Source organism: Plectropomus leopardus, chromosome 1, assembly GCF_026936395.1.
Source record: "Plectropomus leopardus strain MGB_pleo_1.0 chromosome 1, ASM2693639v1, whole genome shotgun sequence".
Classification (NCBI taxonomy): Eukaryota; Metazoa; Chordata; class Actinopteri; order Perciformes; family Serranidae; genus Plectropomus; species Plectropomus leopardus.
Window position 1 is genome coordinate 29,398,531 of NC_142176.1, and position 16,746 is coordinate 29,415,276.

The following is a 16,746-nucleotide window of genomic DNA, read 5'->3' on the forward strand; positions in this document are numbered from 1 at the left end:
CTACTACTGTTAATTCAAACCACAATTCCTTATTTACGCACACCCTGAAATGTGAGCCTCAGCCTATAACATCTCCAGCAGCCCACGTCCAGGCGTGTTTGAATAAAGGAAGAGACGCTTGAGATTGATTGATGTGCGCTTTAACCATCGACTGGCTAATCCCGATGAATGACAAACGGTTAAGCCAATTGCTGTAACGGTAATTTATATTCCCATAGTATCTTTATTTTGGGAAACCGTAAAAAACCCGCTCATGACACGGAGAGGGACGACCTACCAGGCGTAAAGCTAATAAAATCATCTGTGGCGATAATCCGCTCTCAAATTGGCCTCAATCGGGAACTGAGAAAATCTACTCGCAGGCTCTTTCTTTCTCTCTCTCTCTCTTTCTCTCTCTCTCTCTCTCTCTCTCTCTCTCACACACACACACACACACACACACACACACACACACACACACACACACACACACACACACACACACACACACACACGTCCACCCCAACATTTTTAGACTGCTATGTCGTGACCGGAGCGATGCAAATGTCACACGATTCATTGGCTACTGTCAGTCTCCGGCACGAAAACGTCAATGTTTTGATGGCGTTTGGATGAAATTGGCCCGGCCGCTGCTGTGTGGACGAGGGGGTCTGTAGAGAGCCGAGGTTTCGTCGGGCTCGCTTCAGCACCTGGACAGCTCCTCTCGCAGGGTTCCCCGCTGCGCTCGCCGGGGAAACCCTCGGCTGAGGAGCGGGACCTGGATCTGGAGCCCCCCTCAACGCTCCATGCCAGGAGGAGATCGCACTTAAAGGCTCGTAATTTGACCAGAATCAGATGCTAATATGATCTTGCCGATTGACGATGCTTCTTGCATTTGAGCTTCAGCCTCTCTTTGGTTTTGCACTGAAATCTAAGCAGCGCAAGTGGGAGCAGCGGAAGCAGCAGCAGCGGCGGTGGTGGTGGTGGTGGTGGTGGTGCTCGTCCAATGCAAAAGTGCTAAGGATAGCTGCAGCCTACACACACTGCGAGCCTGCTGCTGCTTCACTTACTCTGATCACCACCGAGGGAGACATTACTATCAGCAAGGGGGCAACGGGAGGCACGATTACCCGTCAACAATGTAAATCTCACACAGGTAGGTCCCTTTGCTGCAAATTAATAATTCATGCATGTATAGCGAGGAGCTCTCGGTCGTTGTGTGTAGAACTCTCATTTAGTTTGAATCTGATATCAGCGAGTAAATCAGTTTGATCACAGGTGCATGCACGACACTGATGGCAGGAACTGAAAAGTCTTGACGTACATCCAATTCTGTAGAATGCCAAATGTTTGATCCCAGAACTGTAAGCAGCTTTAGGGGTGTGATTACAAGTTTACATTTGCAAAAGTTCCTTTATATTTGGGGTTACAAGTCTTTTGGTGAGTAGGTGGAGCACAGTCCATCTATTGTTAATGTCTTACATTTTTATTGCATTCAACTTTTTCAAAAACATTTGTGACCTAAAAAGCTGCAAGGCTAGGCTTTCTGTTAATGACATTATCTGTTGTCACTTAACATACCGGAGGACAAGCCTTTGCACAGATTTCCTCATGGCTTGTGAAGCTTGTAAGTTCCACCAATTTTAACCTAAAATTGATAAACAGCTCATAGGATGCAGTTAAGAGGAGCTTCTCATGGCTAAAAACCAAAACACTTAAATACAATTTCATTGAATGTATCTGACGGGGTTGGGAAATAAGTTTTTTGCGCACCTGTGGGTAGTGGGCTGTAACATTGACCAGCCTCTTACTATTGTTTATGTTTTTTTGCTGGTGAGCAAATCTAGCAGCAACTTGCATGTTTTCCCTGCAGAAGTTTTGATGTTACAATTTAGAAAGTCAGAGTTTTGATTGATTTTGAAGTGCAGATAACAGACCTAAAACTATCTTTCGGGATCTCTGACCACTTTGGCTACTGAATTAGAAGTTGCCAGCCACCCATTATTAATCCCGTTTGTAGCATTATCTGTATTTCACTTGCAATAATGACCGTCTTCTTCCCAGGTTCAACATGAAAGCAGTGTCTATCAGGTGAAAAGGTGAACTGCTGCACTAAAACAGACAGAACTGAGAACTGGAAACCTTGTGACAACCATCTCCTCATCTCTCCTCTCTCCATCAGATAGCATCATGGCAAATGCTGAGTGAGTGCAGTCCACTTTTTCTCGTCTTTCCAGCTCTCATATTCCAAACCAGCATTAAGAAACTTCTTTTCCCGTGTATGGCAAAAAGGGTCAAAGTGTAAATATATAGTTAAATGTCAGAGTTGCAGAATTGGTAATAGAGAGCGACTGTGAGACATCGACGACATTCTTATGAATTTCTTTCTCTTTATTTCACATTACACTTGATCTCAACTTTTCTTCTCTCCTCACTGTTTCCCAGGTTTCTGTGCCTCCCCTTTCTACAATAATGACCTTTATTCACTCACACAATGCTACCGTTGAGGTGTCTCTTACCCACATCACTCTGAATGCTAAACACACGCATACTGAGATGCAGAAACACACCTGCACGATGCTGATTACAGAGTGGCCATTCTGCAGCTGTAAACACAGGTCACTATGTTAATCATCTCTGCAAAACGACACAAGGCTATATTGATTATTATCATCCGTGATTATTACAAATTAACACATTTTTGCAACAACTCCTTTCCACCTCCAGTTTTCTCCCAGCTTTCCATTTTTAAACTGTGCTCTCCAAGTGCGTAGTGAGAACAGCTGATGCATTACTAAGGGAACGTGCTGCCTGTGTGTATGTTTGTGTGAGTGTGTGTGTGAAGACAAAGTAAGAGGTAAGGGAGAACACTGAAAATCATTATTCTCTGTTAAGTCATGATTCTGCTGGCGTAGCATGACTCTCTAATTTGTCTCATCTTAACTAGCTGCATTTATTCTCTTGACCTAGATGAATAGCCCTAAATCATTGCTCCATTTGTGCCTTTATAAGAGAAGAACCAGTTCCGCTCGTGGTCCCATACAGAGCTCAGCTCAGCGGGTCTCAGTGGCAATGTCATATCATGCTGTGTTTAAGGTGAAATGCATCCTAAAACAGATGACTATAGCTCGCAGTCACTTTTGACAGTCCGGAAAGAAGCTTTTACTCTTGAAGACTGGTGATTTGTTGTTAAAATACAGTATAAATAACAATGAAACAGTCTTTAATGAGGTACAATTAATTTCCTCTTTTAATTTTTCAGCCATATTTGCAAAAGTGTTTTTACCTTGGTGCCATTTATAGTGAAGAATTAGATAGCCAGTCTGTACATCATTAATGCTTAGTGATTATGAGGGAAACAAACCTTTGTTTTACACAAATTAGTGCTTGATTCTATAAAAAGGATCTGACATATGCTCGTCAACATGAATATATATTGAAATTCAAAAGGACAAGCAAATAACTGGCAAAGTGTCAAGTCAGTCTCTTATTTTCAGTGCAAATACTCAGATGTTTTATTTAAATGTACTAAATTAATTAAATAAATTAAGTAAATACTAAGGCTATTAATTTACAGAAGGATTATCAACAATTATCAGGAAAATTTAATTAAAATATCAAAACCCCTATGACTGATTAATTAATTTTCTGTGATATTATTTGATTGTTAACACTGATGCATCAGTGTGTAAGCATCCCTTTACTCTTGCAACTGGAGCTATTTAAAAAAAAACCCCAAAAAACATATATATATATATATATATATATATATATACAGTATATTGTTGGGTTGTTTAGTGTAGTGGTTCCCAACATAGGGGTTGCGGCACCCTCCAAAGGCTCACAAAATAAATCTGAGGGGTCGTGACGATTAAATGGGGCTCTGCAACACAAAATGTTATTCAATATTCTGACTTTATTTTCATATATATATATATATATATATATATATATATATATATATATATATATATATATATATATATATATATATATATATTTGTTTTTGATATCCCAGGACTGTTTTTTTCTAGGGGTCACAATTCAAAAAGGCCTAGAGCCACTGGTTTAGTCTTTGTGTTTTACAAGCTCATCATGTGTTTTTTTTAAAAATTATTATTATTTTTAACCTAAAATCGCAATCTGAAAAGTAACTACAGATGTCAAGAAATATTTTTTTTTGAAAACTCTGAAATACAGCAAAGAAAAAAAAAGACAGTGGCAGAAATGGGAAATTTGGAAATGTACTACATCAAAATTTCCCTGTTCTCCAACTCTACAAAATTGTACCCCCACTGCTTGGTTTTAGCTGACCAATTCTATCTTTTGGCCCCCTAATGATGTCCAAGATATGTGACTGGACTGCTTTCAGAAACAATGTTATCATCAATACCAATACAACCAGTCTAACTTCATGGGATTATTGTATACAGTGGACTTTATTTAAGGGTGGATTTTTCCTGAAGATTCTGAAGGGTCCTCTGCGCTGGTCGAGACCATTCATCTTTCCCCCTCATGTCGCTGTTTATCCTGTTGTTTATTCAATGCCAGTGGGAGGGTGGAGAGGTTGGATGGCCCGGCCAGTTTTGTTCAGAGGGTGGGAGTTGACAAGCACATGGTATCTTTCTGCCTTTCAGGAGAAATGCTCACTACAAGTAGCCCAATATTCTGCCTAATTGGCTCTTTTCGTACACTGTCATCATGTACGCCGTTAGTTAGCTATGTATAATAACAAATGTTGGTTAGGAGATCTCGGTGATGTGTATTAGGCCAGATCTGTTTTTAAAAAGGGAACCATTGATTTTAAACATTTAGCCTCATATGTTTCCTAATTATTGTTATGCACTGACTGAGGAAAAATATGTGACCTGTTTCTTGACAAAAAAGTATTTGTTTTAAGCCAAATCATGCTGTTATTATCTACACCTAACCATGTAGTCCCTGCAACTAAATCTAATGAAAGTGACAGTGAAATTTAACTAAACTGCAGGTCAGTGGGCATTTAATGTGCTGATAAGTGGTAGGTGTAGCAGGAACCTTTGAACCCATGTCTGTGATGCTGATAAACACTAAACAATATTCATTTAACCAAGTAATAACATTAGAAATGGTTACATTTAGAGCCATCCTTGCCTGACTTTTCTTCCTGAACACCTATATCATTACATCTTGCACCATATATCATCATAATGTTGTCATTTTCAAAGTAGTCAGTCTTATCTGTGGAAAAAGTCTCCCTCCAGTAAATTGCCCCTGGGAATGCCATCATAATTAGAATTATTCACCTTTTTTTTACTGAATTAAATGTTCACAATTTTATAAGATAACAGCTGTTGTTATTAATGCTGCATACCGCTCTAGATGCAACAGGGAACACCTCAAATACTGATGTACAGAACAAACTTTGTGTCTACTATGTTTCCCCAATGCAAAATTACAGTGAAGAAGAAACAAGTCAGTCAGTTAAGTCAGTTTCAAAAGTACACAGAAATCTGTCTTTTCACTCATTAAGTCTTTCAAGATCTGTATTCCCCGAAGTATCTGCAGAAATTAAAATAATCTATTATTGAAAACTGACACAGTATAAAAAGGTCCACGGACCTCTCCATTATGGAGAAGGCTTATGTACATCTGCTGTCTTAGTCCCGCCCCACGAGGGTCTCTGTGTCTCCTGTGTCTTATAGAGCTTGTATCTGTAAAGGTCAGATAAGAGACTGGTCACACCAGGGCCAGAACAGTCCATTGTGCAGTCCACCAATTCATCATAGTTTAATCTGTAATATTATTAATGAGCTAATGTGCCTGGCAGACTTCATTAATATCCACCGGCATGAAATTACAAAAGTTTCTCTGGAAGTTGAATTGGGTGTTCTAAGAAATTACCTGAAGCAATTTGTAAATGCTGTAGAAGTGACAGGTGTTTTGTTCTACAACATGAACACCATGTTAAGCACCAAGTTATATTTTCTAAGCTAGTGCTTTGAAAAAACTGGTGGGTGAATAAACTGGGGTGTATGTTGACCAAAATGTAAGAAAGGTGAGGTGAGGTTTTTCTTTCTGCTGGTATAACTGTTTTTGCATTGTTTAATCGGGGTGCCGGTAAAGTCCTGTAGGTGAAAACTGAGGGTCTTTCTTTTACCTCATCTTCATCTTTATGTTGTACGTAAGTCAGCAGCAAAGATAAACATTACTCACTATCCCGACTTTCTTAACAGCAAGAAAGAGACATTTATTTAGTTCATGGTGCTAAAACAAACATGCAAGTGTGAAATGTCTATATGTTGTAGTCGCTAAGACAATTCTTACAGTTAGACATTGAGTCTAACTATAAGTTAGGAGTTATAGAATTGTTTGCAGTGTTGGCCACACACTTATATGCGACGAGTCTGTAACACTAATACATAATGATGCCCAGCTTCTCCAAAGTTCTCCACAGCAGCTGGTGGGAGCAGAGAACATCTGCTTTGTGTTTGTATGTTCTGGCCAAGTTTTGGGTGTGTTTTAGATCCTCAGGCGGTTGTGGTCAGACAGCCTAATCTAACGCGTGCATGTTGATCTTGTAGTCAACTGAGGCCTTGGAGTGTGGCTCAGGATAAAACATGCCGGGATAGAGATACATTTTCTTCACTCCCACAGAAAGTGTATTTCAAAGCTGCCATTGGTCTTTTCAAGGGAAGGTGATATTCAGTGTAAAACGTATGTTTGATGTAATCTTTGGAAATAATGGCTCATATAGATTTTGTTTTCTTGATAGATACATATATTTACAATATATGTCAAAATGTAAAAACATAAAATGTCAGATTTTTATGGTCTGTTTTCAAACGTTACTATTTCACGGTACAATTTTCAGCTGCACAAGAATATATACAACCTGACATATCCAGTATCTAATGATATTATACAGAGAACAGCAGATCTTATTTTCATAAAGATTCATAATAATTCATAATTTTCAAAACAAGTTTAGGTGGACTTCAGGATTCATGAACAGTGTCCTATGAAAGTTTAACCCTTTGAAACCTGGATAAATTTACTTGATTTGTATCAAAAACATAGGAAGAAGGCAATGAGCCACTTAAAAAGAAATGACCCAGAAATAAGCAAGAAATTATTTTTTAAAAAAAGACAATTACCTGAAAATTAAAAAAGAAAAACAAATAAATTAGTAAAAAAAGAAAAAGGAAAAAAGGAGAAAATGACCTGTAAAAAATGCCTTAATACTATAATAATTCTATTTGCTAGACATTTCTTGCCAAGACGCTCATTTCCGTTTTTGTTTTTGAAATGAATGCAACACAAGAAAAGTGATGTTAATCCAGGTTTCTAAGGGTTAAAAAGGCTATAAAATTACTGAGTTCACTTTAAAGCACTTTGAAACCAAATTAATTCAGCAGCATGGGTCGACCCTCTCACATTGACAAATGTGACAGATCAAATGTGTCAAGTATTGCAGAAAGTTCTGTGGCATTTTTCTCACAGACAATCTTCACGTGTTTATAGAAATCACCCGTAATGACTACACAGTCATATTCTGTGCAAATAATTGAAAGCATCTCAGTAAAATCAAAAAGAAAATTTGGAAAGTATTTTGGTGGCCTGTAAATAACTGTATATGAGATACATGGAGAGAATTTCACTTCCATTTTAAATTACATATATTCAAAAGATAAAAACTTACCAAAAAACAGCTTCCTACAAAGAAATCTGTCCCTGAAAAGAGCGCAGACACCACCTCCTATTTTGTTCTGTCCTGGTTCAAACTCTAATCTAAAATTTGGTTGGGTGGATTCAATAAGAAGCAGCATTTCTGTTTTTGTTGTCCAACCAAATCTCAGTTAAAAACATAAAATCAAGCTTATAAGAGGTTATAAAATCATTGATTAAAAGTGATTTATTACCCAAGGATCTGATATTAAGTACTGCTTGTTTCAAGTTTGTTGAAACAGGGCCTGAAATACTCTGCTGACAGGGAATTTGAATCAGATTTTTAGGATTGGATGATCTTACAGTCACCCTTTTATCTATTCTTTGCCTTGAGACTGGAGTGATTGTATTTGGGGTGTTTATTCTCTCCCCGGGCCTCAGATTGCTAAAGGACAGTAATAATGAGGAACAGTTCTGGAACAACAGAGGCCCAGGGTGTCCCAGTGGCTACACATAGTGATAGCAGATGACCTTGTGCTGTGTTAGGCCTTAATAGCCAATAGTCTGGGTGCAGGCCGAGGGGGCCAAGGTGGCCCACTGCTGGGGGGTTTGAGGAGGGAGGGGCAGGGCACCTGGGGGCTTTGGGGGGCATTTCAGCTGGGTGGGTGTTTGTGGGTGGTGTATGGGTGATGGCAGTGCTTGAGATCTGGCCATACTGGGGGTGAGTGGGATCATTGTAATCCCAGACTTTACCAAGTCCTCCATCTGGCTTGTGAACCTGAGAGGTGAGACAGGGGAAGGAAAGGATATCAGGGAATCAGAGGAGAGTAAGGATACAGGTGGGGGGTCCGGGGCTGGGGCAGAGGTGGTGATGAAGGGGAATCCACAGGGAAGCAGTGTCAGTGATGTCATTTGGGGGCTGGCTCTCCTTCTGCAGGGGAGACTATGGAGAGGAGGCCAGGTAGGGTTTTGGTTCCTCAGACAGTGGAGGAGATTGTCTGTCAGTCGGATCAGTCCACATCCATTTAGGTGGTAGCCCATTCGATTGAAGAGCTCTACCCATTCCCAAAACAATGAAAGTCAGGTATTCAAAGCAAGGAGGCAAAAGAACTTAATGATCCTTCTGTCAATCGTTGGGAGAGGCCCACTTATGAATGAGTGAACTTTCAGTGTGTCGAGCCTGTTAAAAAGTTTTTAAAAATCCTTTTTTAAAAATTCAGATTCTCTTCTCCTGGTGTCAATGGCTCCCACATGCACGATGACCTGTTTGATTCCAGGGTGGTTTGACAGCTCCTGGGAGAGAAGTCCAGTTATGTCACTAGCCTCAGCACTTGGATAGCTGCATGTGATGATCCTCTCATTGTTTACAACACTGATAGCACCGTCTCCCACAAGCAGGATATCTCTCGCCCTCACCTCTGGCACTGATTCTTTTTCCTGGAGTGCCTTGTGCCTCTTCTTCTGTATGCCACGGCAAATTTCACGTTTCTCCTTGTGAATCTGATCATTTTTAATTCCCTGCTTCCCATTTATAAAATAGCTCTCTGGCTCGCTCACAGTTAGTTCAGACAGTGGCTGATATTTGTTTCTTAGCTATATGCCTGGAGATGCTGTAATTCTTCCTGTGATACCAGCGTTTGTTTTTCTGATTCTGTTCTGTATTGGCTTAGCACCAAGTGTATGCCAGGCAGCAGTGGTATCAGTCTGTTTGGGTCCTTTTTTTTTTGTTTTACGATTATTGTTTTTGCATTTTTGCTGTTCTTAGATAGGACAGAAGATTAATAGTGTGAAAGGGGGAGAGAGAGGGGATGACATGCCTTCATATACGGGGAGCCTGCTTTATCCTCCAAACCACCGGACGCTCCCCCGTTCAGGTCCCATTTTTTTTTTTTTTTTTAAAACTTCTGGGAAAGACACTGTATCATCCAGGTTTAAAATATTAGAGGTAGACTTAGCTGTCTTACCACTGGATATTATGGAGAGTGTCTCATGAAGTCCTCTCTCTAAACTTTTACCTCTTCAAGTGTAAAAGTCCTCATCTGTAGCACAGCGATTTCCTCTAAATATTTCCAACAGTTCTGGCATGATGTGCCTGTTGTTGATTTTACAGGATTCAACACATTCTTGTCACACAGGGTCTGTTCATACTGCAGCTCCAGCTGGTCGGAGCCGTCCCTTGCCATTGCTCTGTGTAAATACACGTAGTTTCTTCTGAAGAAAAAGTAGATAATCCCGATCCAAAAATGTGAAAGATTATCCTCCCAATGATTTCATTGTTGTAGGAAGACTCTTTGAATGTGTTTGAGTTTGTGACAAGAAGGAAAAAAAAGGAAAAAACTAGGAAAAATAAAAGCTTAACAGAGAGCAAGCAAGAAAAGTGTCTGCATTGTAGTGAAGCAGGAAGAAATGTTTATTGCATAAAATTTTGTTTTTATTATTTTATGTAATGTTTTTGGATAATTGTCCAGTAAAGTGTCCAGATTGTGTGAGGGAGCTACATAACATTTGGTTGTAAATTCAGTTGTGGAGGACAACAAAAGTTAAAATATCTAAAACTTTGAACGGCAATGCATCTGCCATTGCTGTTCTTCTCCGCCGGCCTTTCGTAATTTTACTGTCCTGCTCTCGTCCACTAACATCACATCCATTTTTCCTTTTTCCTTGATACCATCTGAATGCAGCATAATAAACTACAGCCCTGCTAGTGGCTCTGTTAAGCTGTACCAATGTACAGCTGTACTCTGTGCTAACTGCTAACACCAGCATGCTAACATGCTCGCAATGACAATGCTAACATGCTGATGTCCATTAGATGTAATCTTTACCATGTTCCCCTCCTTTGTTTAGCCAGCGTATTAGGATGCTAACATTTGCTAATAAGCAGACAAAGTCAAATTATTCTTTGTCTCTCCTTGAGGCTGCGTCTAAGTCTGTCTTATTGCACAGAGGTCACAAGGTTCATGAGAGAGACACCTCCAGTTGTCGGAGGAAGAACATTCTTCAGTGCCACTGGCTCATAGTTACTTTCATGACCTTCTGTTTTGGTCAGTAAAGTCCCTTGAGCAACTTTTGTCACATAGTGACCTTTCCTACCTGGCCCACAACTCTACAGTCCACTGTGTACTTTTATCTGCCACCCCCGGGGAATCCTGCTCCCCTGAATATCACTTCTTTCCTGTGGGTGCACTTCTGCACTTGCTGTCTTTTTAGTCTCTCCATAAAATTATGTTATTGAGAATTTTGCAATTGCTACTTTCTGTTAGATAAGAACACAGAAGATACTCAGAAAGGTCATTATTTGTATTAAAACAGCAAAAATGTTGCATTTGTAGTTTTACTTGCATATATACAGAGGAGGGTTTGTCTATGGGTTTTATTTATGGACATTATTTGGATATTAGTGCATTACTAATCTAATATACTAAACGTCACCTTGTATGTTAATGAATTATATCAATATTTTTGCAGCACTTATCAGCTGAACAGCACTATTTTAATGCAGGGAACTATTAAATTCAAATGATCTTTTTCATGATTTTGTTTATTTTGTCTCTTGGGTTTAATTTTATTTCTCATATCAGGAGATCACTTTGTAAATGAGTCTACAGGATCACATTTCCATGCAATATTATTTTAATTTGACAAAAGTAAAATGGATATATATACCGTAAGGGATTACCTCGCTAAACAATCTTAAGTCCCTGCAAGTAGTACAGACTTGCAAAACAAGACATTCATTGAAATATCACAAATATCTCAAAATGCATACCTAACCCTATTGCTTCACGTAGAAAACTTTGCTGAACATTGTACAAATCCATTGGCTGGGTCAGCAGCTTTCCCCGATATCTCAACTGGCAGCCAGGCAGCGCACCAGGTACATTACTGTAAGCTGTGAGCCGGCGGGCTCTGGACAGCTTGTGTCTGTCATGAGCGGTTATGTGTACGGTCCTGATTGTTTGGGAAGAGAGCCAAACCTGCTGCTGTGCTGTAGATGAGAGGTGGTATGGATGAGATCTCGTGTGTGTGTGTGTGTGTGTGTGTGTGTGTGTGTGTGTGTGTGTGTGTGTGTGTGTGTGTGTGTGTGTGTGTGTGTAGAAGAAGTGTAGAGATGACATCTATCTGACCAACCCGCTGTGGCCTTACGCTGCATACACACAGTCTCAGAGCAGGAATTAAATCTTTTCCAAGTAAAATAAGTGTGGATGCATTCATCATAGAGGCACATTGACAACTTCCAGAGTATAACAACGTACTCGTCTATCCTAACATACATTTACTGTAATAAATGATCAATTGGAATTTTTTAGGGCAGCACTGGTTGCAGAGCTAAATTAGTGATAATAAGTGTTGCTAGGAAGGAAAGGGGATGTTGTTTTTACTAAATACCATGTGCCAATTCTTCTTTCGGTTATATATTTTTAAGTAGGTGAGACTTGTAATTTAAATCCCCTGAAAACTTTAAAGTGTATGCATTTAGCTATTACCTTAAATATGCATGATAAAATATGCATTAACCATAGTGCAACGTTGAAAAAAAAAACTAAACAGACATTGTTGGGTATAATGTATTAAGAGTTTAACAGTCAAAAACTTACAGTAGCTGGCCTTGCATCCTGACAACTGTCGTCCCATATTATGCTCATTTTCAGGCTCATACTTGTAGTTTTGGTTTCTGTTAGAACATGCTTACATGCTTAAAAGTTCTAATCAAATTAATTTCTTCATACAGTGCTTAAATATACCTGTATTAACTCTCTTTCTGAGACACTGTTGTAGTGCCTGTCTCTTTAAGCCCCCTCCCAAAAAAGTCCAGTCTGCTCTGATTGGTTAGTATTTCTGGGGGTCTTGCAACCAAAGTCACTGTAGCTCTTTCTATCGCTATACATTGTTTTACTGAAATTGCATTGCTAGACAACAGCTTTGGTCAATGTTTACTTGTTGCCAGCTGATGTCATTCACAGACACTGCAAAACACTGCAACATGAAATACAAATGGACCAATTTAAAATGTGAATGTGTCAGTCTGAAATTATATATTTAATAGTTGTGACATCACAACTTCACACTAGTCCAGATGGCTTGTTTAAAGGCAACATTTCTCTTTGAATTGAGTGCTTTGATACATAGACAGTATTTAGATAGCACCTTTACATGACATGGACTGGTGGCTTTTTATGGGACCTTTAAATCCTGATTGGTGCTCAGAAATAGAGCCCAGCCCACCTCAAACCAGCAGGAAGACAAAACACAAAATACATAAATCTATCAAGCGAAATAAACAACTTTTCGATCTTTAGCAGAATAATTGTTTGTGTGGGCCTGCTTTGCTCATGAGTATAAAGATTTTTAGGGCATATAAAGCAAAATAATGACTGCCAATTGTTGCATCAATTGATCACTTGTAAAGCCTGCTTCAGAACGATCACTTCCTTCATCACAGATGTCCTTACCTCTTTATAACTTGTTTGAGGGTATAAAGCTAACTGAATCTGATGTCCTCTTTTAAGTTTGTTCTTTTTTAACTTTATTTTTAGACTAGCTTTCTTAAATTTACATTTTACAGATTTCCTTACATCTTCTGCCTGCTGTCATTCTCTTATTCTATTCATTTTATTTGTATCCCTCTATGTTTTTTATCTATACCTTACTTACATTTAACAGACAAGCAAGGTTTCTGCTTTTAGAAAAAGAAGGAATATTCTGTTTTGTACTTTAATATCAATTTTTCTACACTCATACAATACATATTGCATTGTCCATGAATCAACAGCATCACAGCCTCTGGTGACTGTTGGTTTCACTATTAGTGGGGCGGCATAGCTCAATATATCATAACAATCATTCATTTTGTGATAAAGGCACCGAATTTGGCAGACATGGTTGCCATGGCCTACATTGTATTTTCATTACATTGTACCGTGAAGCAGACAAGACTGTTCTATTATTTTACCAGAGAGAGATACCACAACAATTGTTATTATTGTCATTTAAAGTACATAAGTAACATATAGATAATTATGTAGAATGCTGACATTTTCTTGATGTCAACATTCAGTGGCAGTACATTTACTGAGCATTGTTACATGGCCCATGTTAATATGCAGCTGTTTTCTCCGCTGCTGCAGTTGAATCCAGTTATTACTATAACATGCACAGGCATTTTCATCATTTTGTTGCATTTTCTTTCATTTATTATTGCCTTACACTAACCCCCCTGAGGCAAACTGTGCTTTGTGATAATTGGCTTTATAAATAAGATTGACTGGATAAAACATATTTCACTTTAATGTGTACGTAATCAATATTTGTGGTGTTGAAAAAAATGAACGCAGCAGCTTGGGGTTGGCTAAAGTGCTATATACCAGTAACAGCAGGCAACCATTTTGGAAAATGGTAGCCATGGTCACGAGAACGCCAGTCTGCAGTGGCCCGATATCTAGACTTTTTCTTAATACATTAAGCTATATTTGTACCAAATTTGGTGCTTTTATCACAAAACAACAGTTACAACAATAGGTTAGCTATGCCGCCCCACTATATATAGAAAATGTATCTTCAAACAAATGTAAGGACTTCTTGTCGAGGGAAATAATCCCATCAAATTGGGATGAGGGCAGCAGCTCTTGAGACTAGATTGCAATAACACTTCTTCCTGAAACAAAGGGTTTTTATTAATGAAAAACAAATAAAGCTGCTGTTGTATGGTATACATGCAGAGATGATAAAGTACTCCTGGGGATGGCTACCACCAGTACTTTTTAAAGAAACTTTCACCTTTAACTTACATCTTTATACCAGTATAAAGAATCATCAGTCTGTATTCTGTCTAGGTCTGTCAGTGTAAATGTGTTAACCGGCATGTGATTAAGGTCTGTACATAGTGCTTTAATTTTTTCACATCATGTTTGACATTCCTGTCTTTCAGACTGTACCGGGCTGAGTTTAAAAGCTTGAGCAATAACACTGGTATCATATGAAACTAGAAGACCAGAGGAATCCAGTGGCACCATTTCATGCTAGCTTCTCAGGAAGCTGAATAATGCTCCAAAGTTAGGCTAAATAAGAAAAATGGCATGGTCATTTAGAAGGGGTCCCCTGACCTCTGACCTCCAGATATCTGTGTGAAAATGGGTTCTGTGGGCACTCATGAGGCTCCCCTTTACAGACATGCCAACCTTTTGCTAGTTGCATGCAGTTTTTTGCTGTCATTTGATTCTTAATCAAAACAATTTGGTAAGACTTGCTCTACTTTGTCAATAAAGACTTCATAACTGATTTGCAATGCAAAATAAAGGAAATGTAAAAGGGATTAAAAATTGTAATTAATTGTGAATTAACAATTGAAATTCTGCAATTAATTGCAATTTACCAAATTAATTATCTCAGTTATTTTCTAATGTGTCGTTATTTAACTTTGTGTTGTACTGACTGTCTTTCAACCTGCTTGAGTTGCGCCTACTTACTGTGTCTCTTGAATAGCACAGGAGAGCATGTCGCCTCTCTTATTCAGGGGTGGTTTACTGATTGTGGTGGTCAGTATTAAAGAAAAGTGACCACTAAAAATAAGACTTTATAGATGAATATGGCCTTTTTATACAGGAGGTTTGAAGGATCTCCATGGTACACAGAAGGTATAAAGCTAAATGACTCTTTAGCCAACAGGAACATGCTTACTCACCTGAAACAGTTATTGAGAATACACCTGCTTACAATGGCTGTGACTCGTTCATTTGGTTGAGTTCAGTGCATTTGCTGTGGTAACATAACTACAGCTGGTGCCTTTTTTTCTTGTGTTCATGCACTGTTGGTGTTCATATACTGTCCATTTGTTCACTTGTTAGGTTTTTTGAATGAAGCTGCTCTTCGTTATTGTTGGTTCTGGTTAAGTTTACAATATATTATGGTAGGATTTTTTAAATAGCTTAACTGCTGGTTAATGTTTCACTAAAGCAAAATGTGCCAGTTAGATTTGTTTTTGGAAATCTACATTCCAACTCCAGATGCAACTATTGTGATTTTTAACAAATTATTTGTTTTGTAACCTCAGTTTTTTTTGCAGTATGTCTGTATATCTTTCAGTATATTAATAAGGGAAATTTTGATTCTAGATTAAGCTTTCTAGAACTGTTGTAAAACTAGTATTAAAAAAGTACCTCACCATTTAGCAATTACCAATTGTGCTCATTTAAAATTTGTTAGACAGTTTACATCTCCAGCAGAAATGGAGATATTGTCTTTTTTGAAAACCTCATGCCCAGGTGCATTTCCTGGGCTTGAGAACATCTGGGGCTTAGCCCAAACCTCTGTATAGGGGTCTGGTGGGATCCTCCCCCAGGAAAAAATATGATAAACAAGCTCTCTTTCAATGCTTTTTAATGGACTCTGATACCCTGTTTACAATCAAACTACATGACTTAATTTTCGGAAACATTGAAATGTGTTCCTTTGTAGTTTTTAGTAATCATTATTGTGTAGAAACAGAATTCTTTACTGCTATCATGAAACATTTTGTGACTAGAGTTGGCCAAACAGTTAAATGTATTTATGCCAACAGTGGTGGGAAAGAACTAAGTACATTTACTTTAGTATTGTTGCCTACTTAAGCACAGTTTTGAGGGACTTGTACTTTACCTGAGTATTTCCATTTTCTGCTACTTTGTGCTTCTACTCCACTACATTTCAGAGGTAAATATCATACTTTTTACTCAACTACATTTATGTGACAACTTACCAATTAATTTGCAGATTCATGAATGCATCATAAATATTAACTAATACTTTATAATATGATATTATGGCTTAAACTACGAGGCTTTATAGAGTAATCAAAATGAGCTGGGGGTGGCCGGGGTGTGACTTTTTTTCATCTTGACCCCCCGCAGCTATAGATGTTTTTCCTGTTGAATAACCCTCCCTCTACCATAAATAACTTATATTTTTGTATTCACACCAAATGCAGGTTGTTCTGGAGCAAATGCAACTAGCAAATAGCCCAGGCGTTAGTTACCAAAACAAACATCTAATTTCTTAAGCAAAATGCAAGTCCTCCTTAAAAAACAATGTGTTATAAGACTGTTGCAAACTTTGTTTTTCTGTTTTTACAGTTCTGGCTATGAT

At 38.5% G+C, this 16,746-nt stretch overlaps 1 protein-coding gene across 2 annotated transcripts in view; it reads left to right on the forward strand.

The window, feature by feature from the left end:
* Window positions 1-26: 26 nt before the first annotated feature.
* LOC121965014 (transmembrane protein 266-like) overlaps window positions 27-16,746 on the forward strand; it is a 61,491-nt gene continuing 44,771 nt past the window's right edge. For both annotated transcript variants that reach the window (XM_088079555.1, XM_088079563.1), the window contains exons 1-2: window positions 27-1,135; window positions 2,044-2,183. In XM_088079555.1, the coding sequence (XP_087935681.1) occupies window positions 2,170-2,183 (14 nt within the window). In that variant the 5' untranslated portion in view covers window positions 27-1,135; window positions 2,044-2,169. The remainder of the gene's footprint in view (window positions 1,136-2,043; window positions 2,184-16,746) is intronic.